We start from the raw sequence: 9,977 nt of genomic DNA on the forward strand, positions 1-9,977 counted from the left end.
TCAGTCACTCACTCACTCAGTCAGTCAGTCACTCACTCACTCACTTTCTCTCTCACTCACTCACTCACTCATTTACTAACTCAGTCACTCACTCACTGACTCACCCACTCACTCACTGACTCACTCACTCACTCATTCAGTCACTCGCTCACTTACTCAGTCAGTCACTCACTCACTTACTCAGTCAGTCAGTCACTCTCTCACTCACTCACTCACTCACTCACTCACTCACTCACTCACTCACTCATTTACTCAGTCAGTCACTCACTCACTTACTCAGTCAGTCAGTCACTCTCTCACTCACTCACTCACTCACTCACTCATTTACTCAGTCAGTCACTCTGTCACTCACTCATTTACTATCTCAGTCACTCACTCAGTCACTCACTGACTCACTCACTCACTCACTCACTCAGTCACTGACTGACTCACTCACTCACTCATTTACTAACTCAGTCACTCACTCGCTGACTCACCCACTCACTCACTGACTCACTCACTCACTCACTCACTCACTCACTCACTCACTCACTCATTCAGTCACTCACTCACTTACTCAGTCAGTCACTCACTCACTTACTCAGTCAGTCACTCTCTCACTCACTCACTCACTCACTCATTTACTCACTCACTCAGTCAGTCACTCTCTCACTCACTCATTTACTAACTCAGTCACTCACTCGCTGACTCACCCACCCACTCACTCACTCACTCACTCACTCACTCACTCACTCACTCACTCACTCACTCACTCACTCACTCACTCGCTCTCACTCACTCACTCACTCACTCACTCACTCACTCAGTCACTCACGCATTTACTCACTCACTCACTCACTCACTCAGTCAGTCACTCTCTCACTCACTCACTGACTCACTCACTCACTCTCTCTCTCTCACTCACTCACTCACTCACTCACTCACTCACTCACTCACTCACTCACTCACTCACTCACACCAGGCCACTCAGAGTCATCAGTGAACCAGCTGTGGGGAATCCTTCTTATTTCTTCTATTATTTTGCTTTTCCAAAAGTACATCAGTGTTAGATTTACATTTGTAAGAAATGTAGAAATGTTTGTGTTTTTTCTGTGTCTTTAACTCATTCAGTCATTTTCTTTTCAATTCACTTTTTCTGTGGAATTTGCTCTCTTTATTATATCTGAATTCTTGCAAATAATGATAAGAAGAGCAGACACCTGTGCAAACAACACTAAATACTGAAGCACAGCTATTTTAGTGTTAGTGCTTATTAGTAAATAACGGTATGAATAATCAGAAAGCTAAAACAAACAACTTATTTAAAAGCATAAAATAACCATTTATCCTTCTAACACACAAAAGCCTGTCTTCATTCAGTAAAAATTGACCATAACTTGCTTGTAATTTCTATAGTGGCACAAAAAAGAGCACGCACTTTGGGAAGTAACAATTTGCTTAGTTAAAATTGGTGTTCAATTAAAAGAAGAAATTGATTGGGTTGAAAACTTGCAGCCACAGTGGGCCACCAGGACTGAAGTTGAGAAGCACTACTCTATACAACAGTTCCAAATATAATATGAATAGCACAAAACATACCACTGCTAGAACATTCAGTATCAATCATTATGTATAAAGCCTATGCATGTATGAAAAGTGGTCGCCTGTCCTGTCAACAAAGCAGCAAGCACCCTTGGATAGAATGGTAGTCAATGCACTTAAACCAAACCGATTTAGGGTCACCTGTTCATGTAACAAGTAAGGATTATTCTGACAGTATCCACGCAGATGCAGAATGATATTTTGTCAGAAATAAATCATTGGCTCCTGAAGCTGTGAGACACCACCCAAACCACAGTGCCGCACATGTTGACCAAAACGCAGTTCAAATATCAGAAGTAAAAGTAAAGTCAAGAAAACAGTCATTTAGGGCAATAGTCGAGGCCAATAGCTCTGTTTAAATTTTTTGTTTTGTTGTTTTTTTTCTCATCGTACAATAGATTCTCATTCTCAAACCCACTTAATCCAGTTTGGAGTCGTAGGGGGCTGGCGCCTGTCCCTAAGGAAAACAGAACTGTAATGTAACTTTAGATTTTAATACTCACGCGTCCAACCACCTATTTTAGAATAACACTTTTCAATAAAGTACTACAGACAGGGTATTGTGTAATGGGCAGCCTTGACTCTAATGTACTGCACTTCATGCTGTGAGATGCTGGTTCAAGACTGACTGTAAAAGGGATTAACCACAGTACCCCAATTCTGCACTTGTGATCAACTCAAATAAAGGCTGGTGTAAAATATAAAAATAAATCTTACTAAAAGGAAATGATCCTTCAAGCTCTCTAATCACAGTAATGTCCATAATATTATAATGAACATAAAATGTTATATTGTATAGGTGATCAAACAAACTGGAATTTCTAAGGATCTGCACCAAAATCACACATCTTTAGTTAATTTCAATGTACTGATCTTTTTTGAGAGAGAACATGTCTTACTGAGCACACAAAGCTTAATATATACAACCAAGTTTAAACTTTAAAGCTTTATAGCTTAATTAGCTAATAACCTACGCATTCGTTTCAGTTAAGCTATGCATGTGCTACCCTACAAGATGACGGTGGCTGCAGCCCTATTACATTTGGCCTACTCTCGTTTTTAAGTACACAAAGAAAAAGTAAATGTTGGATTAGGTTTGAATCATTGGTCCTACATCCCAGCAGCCTTTCATTTCTCTTTTTGACGATAGGCACTTAAGCCCCAAATCCTCAAAATGGTGAGGGTGAGAGCCCCCCAAATACCGCAGCATAATTTTTTTTACGTTTAGACGCTCACCCAATATCTTGTTTGTCCATTAGCAACGCATTCGCAACAATATACTTTTACTAAAGGTAATGTCTCCATGTTGTGACAAAATAGTTAACAAAGTACATTCTCTATGTGAGCATAAAGAGAGACATTCACTGCAAGCTCAACGGTTTCTTTATTTATACCGCATAGCCATAATTCATTTCTAAAATGTTTACCCAGTTCAGGGTCATAGGGAGCTGGTGCCTAACCCTGCAACACTGAATACACAGGGCCTCATGGGCCATTTGAATTCAATATTTTATATCAATTTATAACACCACCTTGTTAACCGCACTTAATCTAATTTAGAGTTGGGTTTTGGGTGACCAGATCCAATCCTGGCAGCACTGGGGGCAAAGGAAACAACTGAAACATGATGGGCTCCAGCAATGATAGAGCATTTATATGAAAGAATTTATGTTCCTTTATATTAAGCAGTTACTTTGAAAACAAAGTCAGGAATGGTCATATGTGGACCATATGTTTATATAAACATGTGAATAGACTTTATAGACTAATTGTTTTCACATTTACAGAGTGAAGTGAAGTTATATAATCTTATTAACTAACATTATAGAACAGGCAGTTCTTCATCTTTTAACCTAATTTTTAAAACTAAACTAAACATTGTACATTGTAATTATCACTTTCTGTTGTTTGTGTAAAAGACACTGTCTGTATGTGTTGGGTCATTATAAATTTAAAGTGAAATGCTGACTTTATTTTAATACAAATGCAACTCTTAACAGTACACATTATGCAAAGGATTTTGCTCATGCATTTCAATGTCACCAAATAAATGAATAATAAGCACACTCTTATATTTAGGTGTCTATAGGAAATGCACAGTGTACGCCAATCTTACTCTGAATGAACCTAAAATGTGAAAACTTCAAGACAGAAGCGCTGAAATAATATAAGCATAATAGTTGTTTTTTCCTTGTAGCGAGGCTTACTTTTCTTTTACTTACTTAGTACTTTGGCTGACATCTTATTCCACGGTGACTTTCAACATTTGAGAGATATAATTGGTTACATTTCTTTTGACCACAACCCTTTCCCTACAACCAGTTGGGGTACAGACAGGTGAAGTGACTTGCTCATGGTCACCCAGTGTCAGTAGTGGGATTTGATCTCCAGAGCCTAACCCACTATGTCATACTGCCTGCCCTAAAGTATTAATACGTACAGCTTTTATTTATTTTTTTATTTGGTTGCCCGTGTTTTTAATGGATAGCAAATGTTAGGTGTACTGTTACTTTCAGCGTTTCAGATACAAGTGTATTATGGGGGCGTATGGCCTTGTACTCTGCGACGGATATATCTGAGAGTCTCTTGGGGTGATGTCGTGGCAGAGTGGCGTAATGGCTAAGGCTTTGAACTTCAAACTTGCAAAACTGTTGATTTGATCCCCACCTGTGATTCATTGCAGGACCCTGAGCAAATCATTTAAGCTTACCTCCACTCTAGTTGTAAAAAGAAAGGCAATGCAAAACACAACTGCACAATGTCTGTCTACTTGATTAATGAAGAAAAGATGCTCTGTAAAAATGAATTTTGTTTGTTTGCCTTACACCCAATACGTCACATGATTCCAAATAAGATGAGATTCATGGATGGGTCTCTCAGCATTTTGGAAGGTGACCTCAAAACCACTTCTGTGGCCTCTACCAACCCTTAATTTTAAGCTGCCTGTCTTCTAGTTGAGCGGTAGTTTGGCAAAGCCAATGGAACAGGGCACAGCTTCCGAAATGCAGTCTAGCCGAATATTTATTGACCTGTTTTTTTGGAAGCATCTGCTTTATCACACTAGACAAATGTTTAACTGGTTGAACAGCTACACAAAAATGTCTGTTGGATTTTTCATGCCCCTTGTCATAGCTATAAAAGGCGACAATAAATTCCATTCACATTGCTCCATTATTTTTGTGAAGCACTTTCACCTTGGAATAGACAGAGCCATTGTGTGTAATTAGATGAGTTATGCTTTGCTTTTGGTGGTAAAATAATGATTTAAGATTTCATACATGGGAGCATAGTGGTCCGGTGGTTAGTGCTTTTGCCTTACAGCTCTAGAATTACAGACCCTGATATTTTTTGTGTGGAGTTTGAACACTCTTCCCGAGTTCATTTGTGGGTTTTTGCATGGTTATGGGGGTTTTTCTCCCACACCCCAAAGACAAGCATGTTTGGTTAATTGGGGTTTTAAATCGCCTCGAGGACAGAGTGGCATGCCATCCCGGATTAGCTTCCACTAGCATAGGCACTACTACCCTGAACAGGATACACAGGTTAGGAAAATCTCTCTTCCTATCTACCTATCGATCTCTCTATTTATAAGGATAATATTTCTGTGGCTTACAGACAGTATGCAGTATGAGAGACGTAAATACATGACAACACCATTTGATACTAAAGTGACGTGTAAGGATTAGCCGCACGTAGAAATTAAATCCTTGTTTACTCTTCAGATGACTGAACTGCTCTGCAGGTAATGGAAAAAAAAAACAACTTTTTATTACCACACGATTGCTGACAAGAAAAAGTTAGAAGTTTGCAATAAGATTATCAAATCTTCTATCCTCATTTAACTTTGCTCCAAGCAATCCTCCATGAGTTCATTTATTTTGGTGGTGAATTTAGTGCTTGGTGGAGTTATAGCTTCCAGCAACTAGTGCCGGATGAATAACACAATTTGTCACTGCAGATTATGTGCCTATAGAGCTGGCATGGATGAGGTTTTGAAAGAGAGCCCGCGGCTCAGTCTAACACACAGCTGGATGACTACATTGCAAATGCTGAACCAAAGGCATCACAGAACGAAAACGGCGTGTTTTGTGCAGTATGTCATTATTAGCCATTAAACAGCAACTGTGTTGTTGATCACAGATTTGCTTCCTCTTTTACATCGAGTGGCCTTGTTGCTCTGTAGATGGTTTTAGTTCCATCCAAATTTTAAAACCCCTTCGTTAGAGGTTTTAAAAGAAGAATGTTATCGAAAAACATCAGATTTTCAAAATGCATCATCTAGTCTTTGACAGAGTAGCTGTGCTATGGCATTTATGTGCAGTACGTTTCTGAGCTGCAGGGAGCTATAAAACTTTACACCGTCTCCTCCAGTGAATACTGCTTTGTCACTTGACAAACATTACAAAAGCGCTAGTTTATATTTTGAAGTACAAAAATGCTGCCATGTGAACAGGGTCGGTAAACTGTAATTAAATACAGATCAGTTTCTATCAAAACATCCAGCACATACAGAGTGCAAGCTTCGTTCTAAACAAGTCGAGGGATTACTACATCCCACAATTATAGCAAGAGCTGGAGAAAGTTTATGTGCCTCAGTTGAACAGTTTTCAAATTAAGACAAATAAATCAACATTTACAAGTTAAGTAAACAGTTTTGTCACGGGGGCAGATCTGTACACTTGACCAGTAGTTTTAACAGCTCTGCGCTAAATACAACAGCAGCGGAGTGGGCCATTTACTTAATTATAGTAATTCACGATGCAGATGGAGTTTACTAATAAGAAAAAGTTGTGAATATTCTACCAAGGCTTTGAGTGGCTTGTTTACAGAACCTGATAGCTAAATATTACAGCAGCTTTGTTCAATGAGAACCATTATGATTAGAAGGGACCGATACTTTCACATCTGTTAACTAAATAATGCTGAAAAATACTTTAAATATATCAAGAAATAGTGCCCTGTAGCTTATTCGACACTGTCAATACTAATTTTATCAGATGAGCAATTACAGACATAATTAATATATGAAAAACAAGTTGACAAGGAGTGTGGGTATGTGACTAATAGTTACCAGCTAAATTAATGCACTGACCCAATATACGTTTTTATTTTGTAATGATTTTATTTATTTTTCCTTAGTAATAATATTTTAGAATGTCAATACTGAAACGTAAAATTAAATTAAGCCAAATTGACAGATTCGCATTAATTACTCTGTGTGTTAATGGAGCAAGGTAGGAATAGCGTTAACAGTTTTGCAGATCGCTGAATTGTAATGGTATAATCAGTAAAACAGATCACTGATTAGTAAGGTAATCAATTAATAGTGTCATCTGTAAAACAGATCACTGATTAGTAAGGTAACCAACTAATAGTGCAATGGGTAATACAGATCACTGACTAATAGTGTCATCAATTAATAGTGTCATCAGTAAAACAGATTGCTGATTAGTAAGGTAATCAATTAATAATGTAATCATTAATGCAAATCAATGATTGGTATAGTAATCAATTAATAATGTAACCAGTAATACAGATCACTGATTAGTAGTATCATCAATTAATAGTGTAGTCAGTAAAACAAATTTCTGATTAGTAGTATAATCAATTAATTATATGATCATCAATGTAAATTGCTTACTAGTATGGTAATGAACTGTGTAACAAGTAATACAGCTCGCTGATTAGTAAAGAAGTCAAATAATAATGCAATTGGTAATGAAACTCTTTAGTTAGTAAGGTAATACTAAATAGTGTAACCATTAATACAAGTCACTGATTAGTAGTCTAATCAATTAATAGTGTAATCAGTCAAAACAGATTTCGGTTTAGTAAGGCAATCAATTAATAATGTAATCGACAATATAAATCGCTTTTTTGTAAGATAATAGACTAACAGTGTAATACAGCTCACTGATTAATAAATAAGTCAAATAATAATGTAATCGGTAATGTAAATTGCTAATTAGAAAGGTAATCAGTTATTAGTGTAACAAGTAATGCAGATCACTGATTGATAAGGTAATCGATTAATAATGTAATTGGTAATGTAAATCACTGATTGGCATGGTAATCAATTAATAGTGTATACAGTAATGCCAATCTCTTATTAGTAATCAATCAATAATGTAGTCATTAATGCAGATTAGTGATTAATAGTGTAGTCAATTAATAGTGTAACCAGTAATACAAATGATTGATTTGTAGTGTAGTTTATTATGTAACAAGTCATTTAGATTGGTGATTACCTGTGTAACAAGTAATGTAGATGGTAATTAATAATATGATCATCAGTAATGCAGGTCAGTTAATAGCAGTGCAATCAATTAATAGTTTAATAAATTAGTTATGTATTTACTCATACAGATACCTGATTAATAGAGAGCTGATGATATAAGTAAACCTCAATAAATGAATGTCAGAATACGGCACACCAGTTAGCTGATTATTATTCAAACCAGCAGTTATAAATAATATTGTATATTTTAATGTTACATAAAGTGCATGATAAATAGCCTCAAAAATGAAATTTTGAAGCAAATCTGTTAGGAGGACTTAATTTGCATTCATTTGCAATACATGTATCCTGCAAATTTCTTTTAAGGAATGGAAATCAGCGTCACCCAAAAGTGCTTTCAAATTCTTCCAGTAAATGTTTCAATTTGTAAACTTGACACGTTATTCCCCCACACTGGTCTTTACCTCCACTGTTTACTGTTATAAAAACTCTGGCAAATGCAAATGCTGATGTCATGTTCCTTGCGCTGTCCTCCGATTCTTTTAAACAAACTCTAGTCATTAATATTTTAAGCTTCCCAAGCTCCCAGCTGACTCCTTTAGAAATCAATCATTCATCTCTGTCTGCTTCTTTCAATGCACATTTTGTTAAAAGAGCATCAATGGGACACCACTAGAAACGGACGTTCCACGGTTCAGAGCTGAAGACATGCAAGACAACAGTGATCTGGCTGCACTTTCCTCAAACACAAGTCAACCCCAGACATGAAATGGAAGTTGGAAGGCATCCTTACCGTCAGTGCTGAGAACTTCTGTAGGTGAACTCTGTGGATCTGCAGAATCATGAACACAAATACAGAGCAAAGTTGCATCCTGATAGTATGTTCTTTTCCCCACTTTATGTAATATTTTCCTCTGATGGTTTCTGACTCTCTTGTTTTAGTATTATATGTGTATTGATTTTGTTTTCTGCAGGAATTGTATGTCCTGAGATGCTGTTTGTTTCTCTTTGCAAGTTGTTAAAATAGGTCCTAATGACCACTGCGTAAAATATCTCTTGCGAAGTTTACTTCCTTCTCACACAGCCAAATCACTTTTTTGCTTGCTTGCAGCTTCTCTTTTGGCATTTCATTTGGTCTGCCCTCTTCTGATCTTCTGCAGTGACGCTTTCTTCTTCTTTGTCTTCTTCTCTTTTCTCCCCCTTGCCTCTTGTATCCCCCCCTATATGTCAGTCAGATCTCTTATCAGATGCTGGCTCTCCCTTGCAGGTAGGTAGGTTTTTCAGAGCTGTCTCATCTGCTGGTAGCTTCAAAAAGGAATGGATTCTTTTCTTATGTGTGAGAATGTGTGTCTGTGTCTCAGCATATGATAAACCCTCTTCAGGCAGTGCCTCATTGAAAGAAAGAAAAAAAAAAAGGCTCTTCCCTCAGTGCACACTTAGGAGCGAGTCTGGGAGAGAATGAGGTGCAAAGCCACAAAGCACACTCTTTCACTAAGTCACACATTCATGCACACTTTCCTCGCTCTTTCATTCTAGCCGGCCTCCAAAGACTATCTCCTCCCAGTCTTGCTGATCCTGTGCTGATTGATTGATTAACTCCCTGACAGTAGATTTACTCTCCTGCAATTACTAACCCAAAAGAGAGAAGAATGATTTACAGCCAAAGGTCTGGCTGGCTTAACAAATAGCAATAATGAAAAGACACATACACTTTTCTAAAGGTATTTGCAAAAACTGGAATAAAAATAAAATTAAGAGAAAAAAAATAAAAAGTCCAGTTTCTTAGTGGAAATAAATGAACATACAGTAGGTAAAATGCAGGCTCTTTTATGCTTTTAAGTGTGATGGCATCATTATGCTAGTTTAAACTCTGGAACACCAACAGTTAATTGTCTCTTTTGCAAGTTTACACTGACATTTTAACCAAAAATAATAATCATAATAACAATAATCATCATAATTATTAGTTTAGGGTTTTGAGGATTTTAATGCAGAGGAACTTGTGAAACTTATTTGGATTTTACCAATTTCTGATTCTAAAGTCTGGCTTTAACATAAGGCTGTGAGTGTAGCCTAGTGGTCAAAGAGAAAAGTAGACTTTGAGCGTCCCACCTTTTCCAGTGACAGCAGTGAATTTATGGTCTAATTCTTCCCTCCA

At 37.1% G+C, this 9,977-nt stretch overlaps 1 protein-coding gene across 4 annotated transcripts in view; it reads right to left on the reverse strand.

Moving 5' to 3' along the window:
* Positions 1–9,314, reverse strand: part of smoc2 (SPARC related modular calcium binding 2) — a 243,248-nt gene extending 233,934 nt beyond the window's left edge. For 3 of the 4 annotated variants that reach the window (XM_028820457.2, XM_028820456.2, XM_028820454.2), the window contains exon 1: positions 8,613–9,313. In XM_028820457.2, the coding sequence (XP_028676290.1) occupies positions 8,613–8,690 (78 nt within the window). In that variant the 5' untranslated portion in view covers positions 8,691–9,313. Of the gene's footprint in view, positions 1–8,612 lie in introns of all 4 variants that reach the window. The other variant, XM_028820455.2, reaches the window with a different exon arrangement.
* Between the last annotated feature and the right edge of the window lie 663 nt (positions 9,315–9,977).

This window comes from Erpetoichthys calabaricus, chromosome 15 (genome assembly GCF_900747795.2).
Source record: "Erpetoichthys calabaricus chromosome 15, fErpCal1.3, whole genome shotgun sequence".
Classification (NCBI taxonomy): Eukaryota; Metazoa; Chordata; class Cladistia; order Polypteriformes; family Polypteridae; genus Erpetoichthys; species Erpetoichthys calabaricus.